Source organism: Lithobates pipiens, unplaced genomic scaffold (assembly GCF_037356315.1).
Source record: "Lithobates pipiens isolate NorthernLeopardFrog02 unplaced genomic scaffold, aLitPip1_a1.2 Scaffold_27, whole genome shotgun sequence".
Classification (NCBI taxonomy): domain Eukaryota; kingdom Metazoa; phylum Chordata; class Amphibia; order Anura; family Ranidae; genus Lithobates; species Lithobates pipiens.
In genome coordinates this window covers 18,513,730-18,531,460 of record NW_027507788.1, presented here as the reverse complement: position 1 = coordinate 18,531,460, position 17,731 = coordinate 18,513,730, and the positions used below count along the sequence as shown (strand labels likewise).

Sequence of the window (17,731 nt, the reverse complement as noted above, 5' to 3'; positions counted from 1 at the left end):
TAGTACTCCATTATGCTTTGCCTTTGCAGGGAATGAAAGAGGAAGTAAACTCATCAGGCTGTATTAGCTGTATTATCGCTGTATTAGCACGTAACTTTTTCCACTCTAGGCGAAATATAAGCAGAAACCCCAGCTTAAAATTTTGCATTTAGAGGTTTTATCTAAAAAAGGAATGTATTGTAAATTCGGATTCGGTCCGGCTGTTGTCCCCACGTGGCAGTGAAAGATCGTAATTCTCGTAAATGACAGTAATAAAATATGTCTCAACAAGAAGAACAGTCGGCTTTGTTTCTTGTGTTGCACCAATACAATAATCAATAGGAAGTGGAGATAACAGGGTGATGGCTTATACTGTACATGGAGGTCAGTAGCAAACACAACGACTAAACACACAATACATATAAAAGAAAAATGAAACACACACTAAACACCAAACACTAAACACACAATGCACATAAAAGAAAAATGAAAAATTTTATTTATGTTTCCAGCAGCTGAAAAGGTTGACGCACGAGTGAGAAAAGGTGAGTTTATCCAGCTTAGGGCTGGGGAAGGTAAGTGACCATATTACTCTGCTCTGTAGGGGTTAGGATCAATGTAAAGAGTGAAAGTGATCAGAATGTCTCAGCCTGTTTTATTCAATTAAAGTAGAACCAACGCAGTTTTTTTTTTTTGGACAGAGTAAGGGAGGGTTATAACCCCTGTGATTGTTAATTTTTATTTTTTTTGCCATCTGTGTCCCATTAGCAAGTTTTCACTTCACTTCCTGTCCCACAGCCAAAATAGGAAGTCAGAGGAAATCCCTTCAAAGTGAGGGAATCCCCATTAGCCCTTGTACACACGGTCGGAGAATCCGTCGGAATGTGTCCTATCGGACCGTGTTGTCGGATAATCCGACTGTGTGTGGTCTGCATCGGACTGATTCCGTCGGAATATCCGTCGGACCCAATTTTCCAACATGTTGGAAATATTTTCCGACCAACTGGTTCGATCGGACATACTCCGATCATGTGTAGAGAATTTTGATCGGACCAAGTGCCACGCATACTCAGATCAAATTCCTACATCAAAGCTATTGGCTACTAGCCTGAACGTAGTCCCATCGTAACGAAATTACGTCATCACGTTCTGAAAAATCGGATTTTTCGACAACTTAGTCCGACCGTGTGTATGCAACAGTTTCGGACAAGATCCGACGGACAAAATCCGATGGGCAAAATCCAACGGACAAGATCCGACGGATTTGGTTGTCAAAATCTCCGACCGTGTGTACAGGGGCTTAGACAATTTCCCATCCCCCCACCCGTTCTGGTGACCGAGTGATGGTCATTTTTTAATGATAAAAGTAGACAGGACAAATGGACAGGATGACCCAGGATTAACCACTTAAAGCGGACCTCCACCCTGAAGTGGAAGTTCCGCTCATCTGATCCCTCCCCCCCTCCGGTGCCACAATTGGCACCTTTCAGGGGGGAGGGGGGTGCAGTTACCTGGATAATCCAGGTATCTGCACCCACTTCCGGGACAAGACCGCCGCAGATGCCCCGCCCCCCCGTTGTGTTCTGGGAAACACACAGTTCCCAGGACACAGCGGGGACCAGTAGAGATGCGCAGCGAGACTCGCGCATGCGCAGTAGGGAACCGGGCAGTGAAGCCGCAATGCCTCACTTCCCGATTCCCTGACAGAGGATGGCGGTGGGGGCAGCAGAGAGACGAACGATCGCTCGCCATCTGGCGCTGACATCGCTGGACCCTGGGACAGGTAAGTGTCAATTTATTAAAAGTCAGCAGCTGCAATATTTGTAGCTGCTGGCTTTTAATATTTTTTTTTAAAAGGTTCCTCTTTAACTTTTAACTTTAACTTAATTTTTTTTGCTATACGGCACTGCGTCGCTTTAACTGACAATTGTGCAGTCATGCGACATTGTACCCAGACAAAATTTATAGCGTTTACAAAATAGGGGATAGTTTTATGGCATTTTTATTATTCTTTTTTTTTTATTACTCTTTTTTTTTTTATTAGTAATTGCGGCAATCTGCAATTTTTATCTTGACTGCGACATTATGGCGTCCATAATTGATGTCCTTTTTCCCCCCCACAAATAGAGCTTTCTTTTGGTGGCATTTGATCACCTCTGCGTTTTTTTTTTCTTTTTTGTGCTATAAACAAAAAAAGAGCGACAATTTAAAAAAATAAACAAAAAAAAAAAAAACAATATTTTTTACTTTTTGCTATAAAAAATACCCCCCCCCCCCCCCCAAAAAAAAAATGTAAAAAAAAACGAATTTCTTCCTCAGGTTATTTAGACCGATATGTAGTCTTGTATTTTTGGTAAAAAAAAAAGAAAAAAAATCGCAATAACCGCATATTGATTTGTTTGTGCAAAAGTAATAGCGTCTACAAACTATGGGATAGATTTATGGAATTTTTATTATTTTTTTTTTATTATTTTATTACAAATTTTTATTAGAAATGGCGGCGATCTGTGATTTTTATCATGACTGTGACATTATGGCGTCCATAATTGACATCCTTTTTTTCCCCCACAAATAGAGCTTTCCTTTAGTGGTATTTGATCACCTCTGCGTTTTTTTTTTTTTTTCCTTTTTTGTGCTACAAACAAAAAAAGAGCGACAATTTAAAAAAAAAAAAAAAAAAAAACAATATTTTTAAATTTTTGCTATAATAAATACCCCCCCCCCCCAAAAAAAAATAAATAAAAAAGAAAAAAACTAATTTCTTCCTCAGTTTATTTAGGCTGATATGTATTCTTCTATATTTTTGGTAAAAAAATAAAAAAATAGCAATAAGCACATATTAATTGATTTGCACAAAAGTTATATCAATTACAAACTATGGGATAGATTTATGGAATTTTTATACATTTCTTTTTTTACTAGTAACGGTGGCGATCTGCAATTGTTTTCTTTTTTTTGCGGGACAGCGACACTTTTTTTTGTGATAAAAACATCTTTGCCACTCTGAAGCTTCCCTCCAACCACTTTGCATATTATTTTTTATATACTGTGATTCTGTACTTGCTAAATACAGACCTCCCAACATTTTGAGATGGGAATGAGGGACACCTACTAGCAAATATATGTAGGCATAGGACACGCCCCCTGTCACACCCACTTAAAGGAGAATTAACCAAAAAAAAAAAGGTTAATTAAACCCACAAGTATTTTTTTTACCACTTCTATTCCTTTATATTGGCTTTTAAAATGTACAAATGCAGCAATATAGAAATCGGATGAAAGTTTTAGCGCTGGGAAACACTTTTTGAAAGATAAAAAGTGAATTTTGTATACAACTATATAGATCAGACCAAAATGAGGGAGGAATGAGGGACAGAGGGACATTGCTCCAAATCAGGGACAGACCCTCCAAATCAGGGACAGTTGGGAGCTAGGCAAATATGCTGCAGAAATCTCCCTCTACTGAGCCTGACCACATCCATTTTAACTGTGGGCAGCTGAAGCTGCTGCCTGTTCACTTCCTGGATTTACAGACCTCCCAGCTCTGCAGCTCTCATTGGCCCTCTTATGACTCGCCCCCTCCTCCCTTCCTGGCAAACTCTCGCAAGAGTGAGAGAGAGCTGTGCATGATGTCATAAGCCTAGGCTAATGACCAGACAAGAAACAGGAAGGGGGCTGTGTAAGGTATTTACTGGCAGAAAAAAAATGTTTTATTATCCAAAGTTAAAACAACAACAAGGACAGAAGATATAATAGATGGAAAGATAAAAAAATGACGGAAGTTCCGCTTTCAGATCTCCGCCTCCGGCTTTCTGAAAGCTCAGACAAAGTATATACATTCTGCACACCTCTCAACATTTTGAGATGGGAATGAGGGACACCTACTACCAAACGTATGTAGGCATAGGACACGCCCCCTTAAAGGAGAATTAACCCCCCCAAAAAAAAAAAAGTTAATTAAATCCACAAGGGCTTTTTTAACACTACTATTCCTTTTCTATTGGCTTTTAAAATGTACAAGTGTAGTAATTTAGAATTTGGGTGAAAGGTTTAGCTCTGGGAAACACTTTTTGATAAATTTGAATTTTTTTGATAAAATTGTAGATAAAAAGTGAATTTTATATACAATTATACAGATCAGACCAAAATAAAGGACAGATGAGGTGGAATGAGGAACATTGCTCCAAATCAGGGACAGTCCCTGGAAAACAGGGACAGTTGGGAGCTTCAGCTCCCTGAACAGCTACATAGAAGAGAAACCTACAGATAAACAGGTACAACTTATGTAGGATGATTTGTTTCATCTCTATGTATCACCTGAGTCCAGTCACTTCACTGGATATATGGAAGGGGTTCCAACCCCTTTAAGTTTAAATCAGCTAAATATGTTTCAGATGCAAAGAAGCATAAAATTGCAATGCCTTTTAGTAGAAAAGCCCGTCCTCTGCCAGCAAAGATGTACCGCTATGCTCTGTGTGGCCGTCTCTCTGCAGAGGTCCAACCCCCCGTGAGTCACAACTAAAGCTGTCCAATCAGCAGGCAGCAGAAGCTTTGCTTATTGGAGAGCTCTAGGTTTGACTTAGTAGGGGGTGTGTCTGACCTCTGCAGAGAGACCACTGCTTTCACAAAGAGAACAACTGAACTTTTTCATTTAGGAAGGGGGCAAAATTTCAATTTTTTTTTTCTTTTAAGGGTAGACTAAATGCAGAAGTCAGAGAAGGGACAAGGTGTGGAAACTTGGTCTGGAGGGTGGGTGAGGGGAAGTTCAACTGTGATGTAAAATACTGATAAACTTCAAGAGATGTTACAGAGACAATAAACAAGAAAGGGGAAGACAGAAAGAGAAATATCTATCTATATATATATATATATACTTACAGTGCCTTGCGAAAGTATTCAGCCCCCTTGAACTTTTCAACCTTTTGCCACATTTCAGGCTTCAAACATAAAGATATAAAAATTTTATTTTTTGTGAAGAATCACCAACAAGTGGGACACAATTGTGAAGTGGAATCAATCTATTGGATTTTTGAAACTTTTTTAACTAATAAAAAAATGAAAAGTGGGGCGTGCAAAATTATTCGCCCCCCCTTGTGTTAATACTTTGTAGAGCCGCCTTTTGCTGCGATTACAGCTGCAAGTCGCTTGGGGTATGTCTCTATCAGTTTTGCACATCGAGAGACTGAAATTCTTGCCCATTCTTCCTTGCAAAACAGCTGGAGCTCAGTGAGGTTGGATGGAGAGCGTTTGTGAACAGCAGTTTTCAGCTCTTTCCACAGATTCTCGATTGGATTCAGGTCTGGACTTTGATTTGGCCATTCTAACACCTGGATACGTTTATTTGTGAACCATTCCTTTGTAGATTTTGCTGTATGTTTGGGATCATTGTCTTGTTGGAAGATAAATCTCCGTCCCAGTTTCAGGTCTTTTGCAGACTCCAACAGGTTTTCATCCAGAATGGTCCTGTATTTGGCTGCATCCATCTTCCCCTCAATTTTAACCATCTTCCCTGTCCCTGCTGAAGAAAAGCAGGCCCAAACCATGATGCTGCCACCACCATGTGTGACAGTGGGGATGGTGTGTTGAGGGTGATGAGCTGTGTTGCTTTTACGCCAAACATATCGTTTTGCATTGTGGGCAAAAAGTTGGATTTTGGTTTCATCTGACCAGAGCACCTTCTTCCACATGTTTGCAGGGCCATCTTTAATATTGATTGGACACTGGGCAAAAATTTTCTTAGGGCCCCCCTCCCCCCATGCAATTTTGCTCTCTACCTTCTCGGAGACATACAATAAATAGCAGCTAGACTTAAAATCACTTTACTGTATCAGATCAGGCAGCGATTGCGATTGGTTGTCAGAGGTTACAGCATATCATTACTGCTTACTGACTGGTTGCTAGAGGTTACAGCACTCCTTAAGGCTCAGTGATTAGTTGCTAGAGGTTACAGCACATTTCTGCTTGTTGATTGGCTGCTAGAGATTGCTGTACAGTAATACTGCTCACTGGTTGCTATAGATTACAGCACATCTTCTCCTCACTGCAGGGGGGCATGATATACCTATGAATGCTGCCTTTATTTACATATCAATGCAGTTGGCCTCAGCTATTTACATATGCATGTCACTGCTATTTACATATGAATGCCAGTATTTACATGTAAACACAGGTCTGCAGGTGAGTAATCTGTACACAATAGGGCAGAGCTGGGCAGCATTAGTAGCAGCACAGGGCTAAAACTTCAAGGGACAAAGGAATGTAAACTGGGATAGTTGGCAAGTATGAGACAGCTGCTTTGGGCCCCACAACAATGACAGGGCCCAGGGCAGCTGCCCCTTTTGCCCTGCCTTAAAGACGGCCCTGCATGTTTGGTGTGTCTCCCAGGTGGCTTGTGGCAAACTTTAGACAAGACTTTTTATAGATATCTTTGAGAAATGGCTTTCTTCTTGCCATTCTTCCATAAAGGCCAGATTTGTGCAGTGTACGACTGATTGTTGTCCTATGGACAGACTCTCCCACCTCAGCTGTAGTTCTCTGCAGTTCATCCAGAGTGATCATGGGCCTCTTGGCTGCATCTCTGATCAGTCTTCTCCTTGTCTGAGCTGAAAGTTTAGAGGGACGGCCAGGTCTTGGTAGATTTGCAGTGGTCTGATACTCCTTCCATTTCAAAATGATCGCTTGCACAGTGCTCCTTGGGATGTTTAAAGCTTGGGAAATCTTTTTGTATCCAAATCCGGCTTTAAACTTATCCACAACAGTATTACGGACCTGCCTGGTGTGTTCCTTGGTCTTCATGATGCTCTCTGCGCTTTCAACAGAACCCTGAGACTATCACAGAGCAGGTGCATATATACAGAGACTTGATTACACACAGGTGGATTCTATTTATCACCATCAGTCATTTAGGACAACATTGGATCATTCAGAGATCCTTGCTGAACTTCTGGAGTGAGTTTACTGCACTGAAAATAAAGGGGCCGAATAATTTTGCACGCCCCAATTTTCAGTTTTTTATTTGCTAAAAAAATTTAAAATGTCCAATAGATTTCGTTCCACTTCACAATTGTGTCCCACTTGTTGGTGATTCTTCAAAAAAAATTAAAATTTTATATCTTTGTTTGAAGCCAGAAATGTGGCAAAAGGTTGAAAAGTTCAAGGGGGCCGAATACTTTCGCAAGGCACTGTATATACATACATACATACACACATATATATATGTGTATATATTGAGATGCCTGCCTTTACAGACACATGAACTTTAATGTCATCCCAGTCTAAGCCCCTGTACACACGGTCGGAGATTTTGCCAACCAAATCCGTCGGATTTTGCCCGTCGGATCTTGTCCGAAACTGTTGCATACACACGGTCGGGCCAAGTTGGCGAAAAATCCGATCTTTCAGAACGTGATGACGTAATTTCGTTACGATGGGACTACATTCAGGCTAGTAGCCAATAGCTTTGATGTAGGAATTAGATCTGAGCATGCGTGGCACTTGGTCCGATGAAAATGCTCTACACATCAGATTAGGTCCGTCCGGCCCAGTTGGTCGGGAAATATTTCCAACATGTTGGAAAAATTGGGTCGGACGGAGATTCGGACAGTAGAAAATTGGGTCGGACGGGCTTAGTCCGTAGGGTTCAATATTAAGTTGGCCCACCCTTTGCAGCTATAACAGCTTCAATAGTGATGGACGAACGACCTGACGGGACATTTCGCGAACCGCGAACGCGGCCAAAAGTTTGCAAACCGCAAAGTTTGTGGTGGACCCCATTGACTTTAATGGCAGGTGAACCTTAAAAACCTACAGGTCATATTTTCAGCCACAAAATACTTACTAGCTGTGCACACATAGTCCCACCACATGGCCACTGACATAACACATGTATGAGGTGAATCTGGGATCGACAACTACAAGCATTCTTTTTTTATCTGTGAAATTTTGACAATTCAGGACTCAGGAGCGCATGAAGGCCATGGAGGAGAGGCAGGGTCAGGGAAGGCTATGAAGGGGGTGCAGGAGATGATCAGTGCCACAGTCAGGGCAGCGCAGTCCTGTGCCAGAGTCCCAGTGTGCCAACCTGTGCTTGAGCCCCTCTCTCTGCCTGGCCCTTACCCCCACCTATGCAGGGCTCCACTGCGGTGGTCCAGAGGTGCCAGTCCAGAGGTGATCCTCAGCCATGGTGCTGGCACTGCCTGCTGATTGGCTTCTCCGCTGCTATCTCCCTCACTGTCTGAAACCAGCACTGTGATAGAGACTGAGCACTGACACCAGCACCGTGATAGAGGGCACTGACACCAGCACCGTGATAGAGGGCACTGACACCAGCACCGTGATAGAGGGCACTGACACCAGCACCAAGATAGAGAACACTGACACCAGCACCGAGATAGAGAGCACTGACACCAGCACCATGATAAAGAGCACTGAGACCACACCAGCACCGTGATAGAGAGCACTGACACCAGCACCGTGATAGAGAACACTGACACCAGCAACGTGAAAGAGAACACTGACACCACACCAGAAAAGAAAGTATATTATACGTGTAGAACCCTATATACTGTACACCTATACCAGTCCTTAAAAGGACCTTTGTGGACTTAATAGTAATAGCTAGTGAATAAACTGACTGTCCCTGCTCCACACAGCTTCCTGTCCCTACACTGACAAAAGACAGCTGCAGAATCGGTCAGCAGTGCACTCAGCAATCAGCAGCACAGCAGTCAGCAGCAGTGCACCAGAACCCTATATACTGTTAACCTATACCGGTCCTTAAAAGGACTTTTGTGGACCTAATAGCTAGTGATTTGTGTCACTACAGTCTGTCCCTGCTCCACACAGCAACCTCTCCCTACACTGACATAAGACAGAATGTAAAATAATGGCCGCCAGATCAGGTCTATTTATAAGGTAGAGGGAATGTCCAATTGTCCATGTGCTGAAATGTCTCAATTGGCTGTCCTGTACCCCATGATTGATGTGTCATCATGGGTCAAAGTTCTTTCACAATCTAAACGTATATGTCTGCCGCACAAACAGCGTTAGAAGTCCACCGGTTTGCCAAATCGCGAACATGCAAAATTCGCAGCGAACCGACCGCCGGGCGAACCGCAAGGCAATTCCTAAGCTTCAACTCTTCTGGGAAAGCTGTCCACAAGGTTTAGGAGTGTGTCTATGGGAATGTTTGACCATTCTTCCAGAAGTGCATTTGTGAGGTCAGGCACTGATGTTGGACAAGAAGGCCTGGCTCGCAGTCTCCACTCTAATTCATCTCAAAGGTGTTCTATCGGGTGGAGGTCAGGACAACCAGTGCACAAAGCAAGGTCCATGAAGCCATGGATGAGCGAGTTTGGGGAGGAGGAACTTGACTGGCACAGAGTCCTGACCTCAACCCCATAGAACACCATTGGGATGAATTGGAGTGGAGACTGTGAGCCAGACCTTCTCGTCCAACATCGGTGCCTGACCTCACAAATGCACTTCTGGAAGAATGATCAAACATTCCCATAGACACAAACCTTGTGGACAGCCTTCCCAGAAGAGTTGAAGCTGTTATAGCTGCAAAGGGTGGGCCAACAGGCAGGTGTCCCAATACTTTTGACGACATATTGTACTTTTTCTATGATCGCCAGCTCAATCTAGTGGCCATGATGCAGTATTTATTTATTTATTATTCATTTGATAAAGAACATTCAAGCTAGAGAGAAAAAGGCCTAATAACATTCACCCTTGCCCCCGTTGGCACAGAGCAAATGTACATGTCATCTCACAGAATGAATAGCGTTGGAAAGGGTTAGGACAGTGAGAAGTGTACCCACTGGGTAGATATACCTTCTGGTGGCCGCTATCACCAAAACAGAAAGGGATGAGAAGGCAGAATTTTACAGTTATCACCAGAGCAAGAGGGGGGGGGGGGGCTTCCAATTGGGACATCTATTCCATTGACGGCTGTCTAAAGGGAACTTACCTTAATTTGTAGATTTTCTCTCACTTCCTATTGAATCTTCCAAACTGGAAGTGAAAGGAAATCTCCACAATAGGACACAGGCAGCAAAAAAAAACTGTTTTGGGGGTTCAACCAACTCCTTCACAGGAGTGAAGCTGGATGCCGGGGGGCAATGTCATCAGATGTGACTCAATGGCCGAAAAGGATGATGATGTCACCAGGGGCCATCCAATGGCTTAAGAGGGTAACTGTCACCAGGGGCCTCCTAATGACCGAAGAGGGTGACAATGTCATCAGAGGCCACCCAATAGCTGAAGAGGGTGATGATTTCATCAGAGGCCACCCAATAGCTGAAGAGGGTGATGATGTCATCAGAGGCTACCCAATGGTTGAAAAGGGCGACAATGTCCTCAGAGGCCACCCAATGGCTGAAGAGGATGACAATGTCATCAAAGGCTCCCTGATGGCCAAAGAGAGAGACGATGTCTTCAGAGGCCACCTAATGACCGAAAGAAGCGACAATGTCATTAGAAGCCACACAATGGCCAGAAAGGGTGAAAATGTCATCAGAGGCCACCCAACAGATGAAGAGGGCAACAATGTCATCAGAGGCCTCCTAATGGCCGAAGAGGGTGACAATGTCATCAGAGGCCACCCAATAGCTGAAGAAGGTGACAATGTCATCAGAGGCCACCCAATAGCTGAAGAGGGCGACAATGTCATCAGAGGCCTCCCAATGCCCTAAGATGGTGACAATGTCATCAGAGGCCACCCAACAGTTGAAGAGGGCAACAATGTCATCAGAGGCCTCCTAATGGCCGAAGAGGGTGACAATGTCATCAGAGCCCACCCAATAGCTGAAGAGGGCGACAATGTCATCAGAGGCCACCCAATGACCGAAGATGGTGACAATGTCATCAGAGGCCACCCAATAGCTGAAGAGGGTGACAATGTCATCAGAGGCCACCCAATAGCTGAAGAGGTTGACAATGTCATCAGAGGCCACCCAATAGCTGAAAAGGGTGATGATGTCATCAGAGACTACCCAATGGTTGAAAAGGGCAACAATGTCGTCAGAGGCCACCTAATGGTTGAAGAGGATGACAATGTCATCAAAAGTTCCCTGTTTGGCAAAGAGAGCGACGATGTCTTCAGAGGCCACCTAATGACCGAAAGAAGCGACAATGTCATTAGAAGCCACCCAATGGCCAAAGAGGGTGATAATGTCATCAGAGGCCACCCAATAGCTGAAGGGGGCAACAATGTCATCAGAGGCCACCTAATGACCATTGGCTTCTTAAATTCCTCCTACCTATGATTGACTATTCATGTTGCTAAGTGAATATTCTACAGTTCTTTAGTAAATCAACCCTATCAACTGGCACATAACTAAAGTCAATCACTGTAAATAGATATATGAAATATATGATGTACCTGGGGGGTCATCTCCAGATCCAACTGACATTATCATCCATCCGTCAGTCTGTCCCTTCATTGATCTATCCAACTGTCCATCTATACGCCCGTCCTTCAATCCCTCTGTCAGTCCTTCCATTCTCCCAACCATCTGTCAGTCCGTCCCTCCATCGATCTATCCATCTATCTGTTCATCCCCTCATCCCTCCATCTATGTATTTGTCCATCCATCCACTCATTCATTCATCTACTTGTCCATCCACCCACCCATCCTTCCATCCGTCTGTCCCTCAATCCACCCCTCCATCCATCTATCCTTCCATCCATCTCTCCATCCACTCATCCATCTGTTCATTGGTCCATTTGTCCCTCCCTTCATCCGTCCCTCCATCCACTCATCCATCCATCTGATCATTGGTCCACTTGTCCCTCCCTCCCTCCATCCATCCGTCTGTCCCTCCATCCATCCACCCATCTGCCCATTGGTCTATTTGTCCATCCCTCCATCCACCTGTCCTTCAACTCACCTGTATGTCCCTGTCCATCCATCCTTCCAACTGTCCCTCCACCCACCCATCCATCCGCATGCGCATAGGTCCATTTGTCTGTCCATCTATCCATCTGTCTGTCTCTTCACCAATCCTTCCCTCCATCCATTCACCCATCCATCTATTCATCAGTCTGCCCATCCATCCCTCCATCTGTTCATCTGTCTGTCTGCCCTCCCCCCCCGTTCTTCCACCGCTACCATCCATCTGTCCGTCTTTTTTTCACTTTATGGAATGTTCTTCACCTCTGTGCACCTTCCATCACCTTTGTAGTCTTTATGTATCCCCCCTAAAATAAATGGCCTAAAGCTGGCCATACACTATATAATCTGATTGTACAATCTCTGTAAAATAGTAATGAATTAGGCAGCTTCTTTCAAAACAAAGCTGATGGTAAATCTAAAGCTCACCACAAACATTGCAATCTTTATGTACAATCTCCTTTAGATCTGCCAACAACTATGTAGCATATGGGTCTGCCTAATGGGCTGCACATTGATTGGATAGATTAGGTAAATCCTCAAATTACACAGTTTTGGTAATACTAAAGTTTATAGTACAAATATTGTATGGTTAGCTTGTAATGTGTATGGTGAACCTATGGTACATTAGACAATCAGATTGTATAGTGTATGGCAGACACATATCAGCATCACGACGGAATTCCCAATTTCTGATAAAAATCAAATGCAGTTTAAATAGTAGTAATACTTGGCACACATCAGAAATGATGACATGTCGGTAAATCCACATACGTACGTGGTTGAGCTTCCAGAGGACTCTGCGCTCATCGCAGTCGTCAAATCCATTGTTTTTGGTGGAAAATGTGATAAGTTAGGATTGCTGGGGTTGTCGTACTGTCCGGGTAAAGGATAGTCTGTCTGCAGAATAGTCCAAGTACAGGAGAGTTCAATGGCAGCCGGTACAATCACCGATTTCACATTTCTGATGTCTTCTCTGAGCCGTCCAGATCCAGAACCAGATTATCTGTGTGATATGAACACCCCCAGATCATAGTGAGATGCTTCATGTCATCAGCACAGCAGCAACACGCTCACAACTCTTCTCCCTACTGATCCGCTGCCTGCCTGCACTGACTTAAGTAAACTTGCAGATCGTCTGACGTCACATTTCTACCAAACAGAAGAGGCAAAGGGACTGTGTGAGTAGTAGAGGTGTAATACAAGGAAATAAAGAAAGAAAGAAAGAGAGGGGGGTCATGGGAGGAAAGGAGGAGGAAGGAAGAAAGGAAGGAAAGAGAGAGAAAGAAAAAAAGAGAAAAAGAAAGAAAGAAAGAAAGAGGGGGATTATGGGGCACAGAGAGAAAGAAAGAAAGACCGAAGGAAGGAAAGAGAAAGAGAGAGAAAAAGAAAGAAAGAAAGAGGGAGTAGGGAGAAACAAAAAAAGAACGAAAGAGAGAGAGGGGGTGGAGGGAGAAAGAAAGAAAAGAGTAAGAAAGAAAGAGAGGGGGATCATGGAGGAAGAGAGAAAGAATGAAGAAAGAGAAAGAAAGAAAAATAAAAGAAAGAGAGGTGGATTATGGGAGGAAAAGCGAAAGAAGGAATTATGGGACACAGAGAGAAAGAAAGAAGGAAGTAAGGAAATAGAGAGAGAGAAAGAAAAAAAGAAAGAAAGAGAGGGGGTGGAGAAAGAAAGAAAAGAGAAAGAAAGAAAGAGGGGGTGGCGGGAGAAAGAAAGAAAGAGAGGGATTATGAGAGAAAGAAAGAAAGAAGGAAAGAGAGAGAAAGAAAGAAAGAAAGAGAGAGAGAGAGAGAGAGAAAAAGAAAGAAAGAGAGAGAGAGAGAAAGAAAGAAAGAAAGAAAGAAAGAAAGAAAGAAAGAAAGAAAGAAAGAAAGAAAGAGAGAAAGAGAGAGAGAGAGAGTGAGAGAGAGAGAGAAAGAAAGAAAGAAAGAAAGAAAGAAAGAAAGAAAGAAAGAAAGAAAGGGTTGGAGAAAGAAAGAAAGAGGTGTGTGGAGGGAGAAAGAAAGAAGGAAGGAAGGGGGGGGTTAGGGACAAAGAGGGGGAAAGGAAAGAGCAGGAAAGAAAGAAAGAAAAGAGAAAAAAAGAGAGAAAGAAAGAAGAAAGAAAGAAAGAAAGGAAAGAAAGAAAGAAGGAAAGAGAAAGAAGGAAAGAAAGAAAGAAAGAAGGAAAGAAAGAAAGAAAGAAAGAAAGAAAGAAAGAAAGAGGTGTGTGGAGGGAGAAAGAAGGAAGGAAGGGAAGAGAGAGAGAGAAAGGAGTGATTATGAGAGAAAGAAAGAAAGAAAGAAAGAGAGAGAAAGAAAGAAAGAAAGAAAGAAAGAAAGAAAGAAAGAAAGAAGGAAAGAGAGAGAGAGAGAGAAGGAAGGAAAGAGAGAGAGAGAGAGCGAGATAAAGAAAAAAAGGAAGACAGAAAGAAAGAAAGAAAGAAAGAAAGAAAGAGAGGGAGTTGGAGGGAGAAATAAAGATTTACAATGGGATAAAAAAAACAAAGAGATATGATGACTGAAGGTATTCTGAAGGACAGAAGATGGGAAGGAAGGAGGGGAGAAAAAAGAGGGATGAAGAGAAGGAAGGCATATTGTTTAGTTTATAGCAGAGTAAAGAACAGAGGAAAAGAAAAGATAAGGGATGAATGTAGAGTATGTAATGAAGGAAGGAAGGAAACAGGGAATGAAGGAAGAATGATATAAAGGGAAGGAAAGAATGAAGAGAGATAGAAAGAATGTAAGGAGAAAGAAAGAACGATTTTCAATGGGATAAACAACAAAGAGATAGAAAAGATAAGTGGTATATATTTAAAGGAAGGAAAACAAGGAATTAAGGAAGGAAAGAGGGGAGGAGTGGAAAGAAGAAGAAAGGAAGATGTGAAAGAAAAAAGGGAGAAAAAAAGAAGGGAGGAATGAAGAGAAGGAAGGCATATTGTTTAGTTTATAGCAGAGTAAAGAACAGAGGGAAAGAAAAGATAAGGGATGTACAGTGTCTTGAAAAAGTTTTCATATCACTTGAGATTTTCCACATTTTGTCATGTTACAACTAAAAACATAATTGTATTTTATTGGGATTTTATGTGATGGACCAACACAAAGCGACACATACGTGTGAAGTGGAAGGAAAATTATAAATAGTTTTCCAAATTTTTTTACAAATAAATATGTGAAAAGTGTGGGGTGCATTTGTATGGCGCTCCCCTGAGTCAATACTTTGTAAAACCTCCTTCCACTGCAATTACAGCTGAAAGTCTTTTTTTTGGGGATGTCTCTACCAGCTTTGCACATCTAGAGAGGGACATTTTTGCCCATTCTTCTTTGCTAAATAGCTCAAGCTCTGTCAGATTGGATGGAGAGTGTCTGTGAACAGCAATTTTCAAGTTTTGCCACAGATTCTCAATTGGATTTAGGTCTGAACTTTGACTGGGCCATTCTAACACCTGAATATGCTTTGATCTAAACCATTCCATTGTAGCTCTGGCTGTATATTTAGGGTGAACCTCCAAGTCTTTTGCAGACTGTAAAAGGTTTTCTTTTAAGATTGTCCTGTATTTGGCTCCATCCATCTTCCCATTAACTCTGACCAGCTTCCCTGTCCCTGCTGAAGAAAATAATCCCCACAACATGATGCTGCCACCACCATATTTAACAGTGGGGATGGTGTGTTCAGGGTGATGTACATTGTTAGTTTTCCGCCACACATAGCATTTTGCTTTTAGGCCAAAAAGTAAAATTTTGGTCTCATCTGACCAGAGCACCTTCTTCCACATGTTTGCTGTGTCCCCCACATGGCTTCTCACAAACAGGACTTCTTATGGCTTTCTTTCAACAATGTCTTTCTTCTTGCCACTCTTCCATAAAGCCCAGATTTGTGGAGAGCATCACTAATAGTTGTCCTGTGGACAGATTCTCCCCCCTGAGCTGTGGATCTCTGCAGCTCCTCCAGAGTTACCATGGACCTCTTGGCTCTTCTCTAATTAATGGTCTCCTTGATCGGCCTATCAGTTTAGGTGAACGGCCATGTCTTGGTAGGTTTGCAGTTGTGCCATAAGCCCCATACACACTATCAGTTTTTCTGCTGAGTTTTTCCTTCAGATTTACCAAAACCATATAATATGAGGTCAAACCTTAGGAGTTTCCAATTGTATGCAATCAGGCAGGCCCTTGTACTACATGGTTTTGGTAAACCTGATGGAAAAACTCAGCAGAAAAACTGATAGTGTGTATGGGGCAATACTCTTTCCATTTTCGTATGATGCATTGAACAGAGCCCTGTTAGATCAAAGCTTGGGATAGTTTTTATAACCCAATTCTGCTTTAAACATCTTCACAACTTTATCCCTGACCTGTCTGGTCTGTTCCTTGGCTTTCATGATGCTGCTTGTTCACTAAGGTTCTCTAATGCCGCGTATACACAATCGGATTATCCAGTGGACTGTCCGCTGGACAATCCGCCCGCGTGTGGGCTCCGGCTGACTTTTTGTTCCCAAAAGTCCGGCAGACTTAGAAAGAAGTCTTGAGTCAAAATTGTCCACTAGACTCAGCGTGGGGGTCCCCCCAAAGTCCATACCAGACCCTTATCCGAGCACGCAGCCCGGCCGGTCAGGAAAGGGGTTGGGGACGAGCGAGCGCCCCCCCCCCCCCTCCTGAGCCGCACCAGGCAGTGTGCCCTCAACATGGGGAGTGCTTTGGGGAAGGCCCCGCACCTTATCCCTATATAAGTCACCACACAAGGCGTCCCTGACATTACGGCCAGAGAGAGCGTCGTGTCAACATCGGAAGAAGAGAAGAAGAAAGAAGAAGAAGCAGGAAGAAGAAGAAAAAGCAGAAGGTGGTGACAAAGACAAAAGACCGGGCCAACGCTAGTAAAAGAGCTGGAAGAAGAAAGCGGAGGCCCGGCAAGAAGAACCGAAGAGGGGGACAAGACCCCGAAGTCGGAAGAAGACCCTTGGACGGCGGCGGCGACGAAGGAGAAAGCCGGGCTCCTCTGCTAGTAAAAGAGCTAGCAAAAAAGCAGAAGATAGCGGAAGAGTCTGGCGAGAAGACCCCCGAAGACGGAAGAAGACCCCCCCGGAGCTGTCTAATAAAGTATTTTAAAAACCTGTGTTGTGTTTTTTTTATGTACACTTTTTTCCGCAGGTGAATGGGTAGGGGTACATCGTACCCCATACTCATTCACATAGGGTAGGGGGCCGGAATCTGGGGGCCCCCTTATTAAAGGGGGCTCCCAGATTCTGATAAGCCCCCCACCCGCCGATCCCGACAACCAACGACCAGGGTTGTCGGGAAGAGGCCCTTGTCCTCATCAACATGGGGACAAGGTGCTTTGGGGTGGGGGGGGGTGCTCGCTCATCCCCAGCCCCTTTCCTTACCGGCCGGCTGCATGCTCAGATAAGGGTCTGGTATGGACCTTGGGGGAACCCCCACGCCGTTTTTTCAGCGTAGGGGTTCCCCTTTAAATCCATACCAGGTGACGGGGCTCATGAGGTGTCAATCTAGCCGATGGAGGTGGCGAAATTTACTTCCTTTGCTAGTTCTGTCTACCTGGAGCCACGTTCAAAATGAACGGACTTTACTCCATGTGTGGGCAAGTCCGTTAATTTCAAAAGTCCGGCGGACCCCCGCCATAGTCCGGCGGCTTGTCCACCAGACCTAGTCCACTGGAAAAGTCCGGTCATGTGTGGGCAGGCCCGCTCATTCGGAAAGTCCGGCGGACCTCCGCTGCAAAGTCCGGCGGGTTGTCCGCCGGACTAAGTCTGCCGGATAGTCTGATCGCATTTACGCGGCACAACAAACATCTGAGGGCTTCAAAGAGCAGCTGTATTTATACTGAGATTAAATTACACACAGGTGGACTTTATTTACTAATTAGG

General features: G+C 43.7%; 1 protein-coding gene across 1 annotated transcript in view; it reads right to left on the bottom strand.

The window, feature by feature from the left end:
- Positions 1-12,951, bottom strand: part of LOC143933113 (free fatty acid receptor 2-like) — a 35,166-nt gene extending 22,215 nt beyond the window's left edge. The window contains exon 1 of the mRNA XM_077456052.1: positions 12,652-12,951. Within this exon, the coding sequence (XP_077312178.1) occupies positions 12,652-12,701 (50 nt within the window). The 5' untranslated portion in view covers positions 12,702-12,951. The remainder of the gene's footprint in view (positions 1-12,651) is intronic.
- Positions 12,952-17,731: the final 4,780 nt, after the last annotated feature.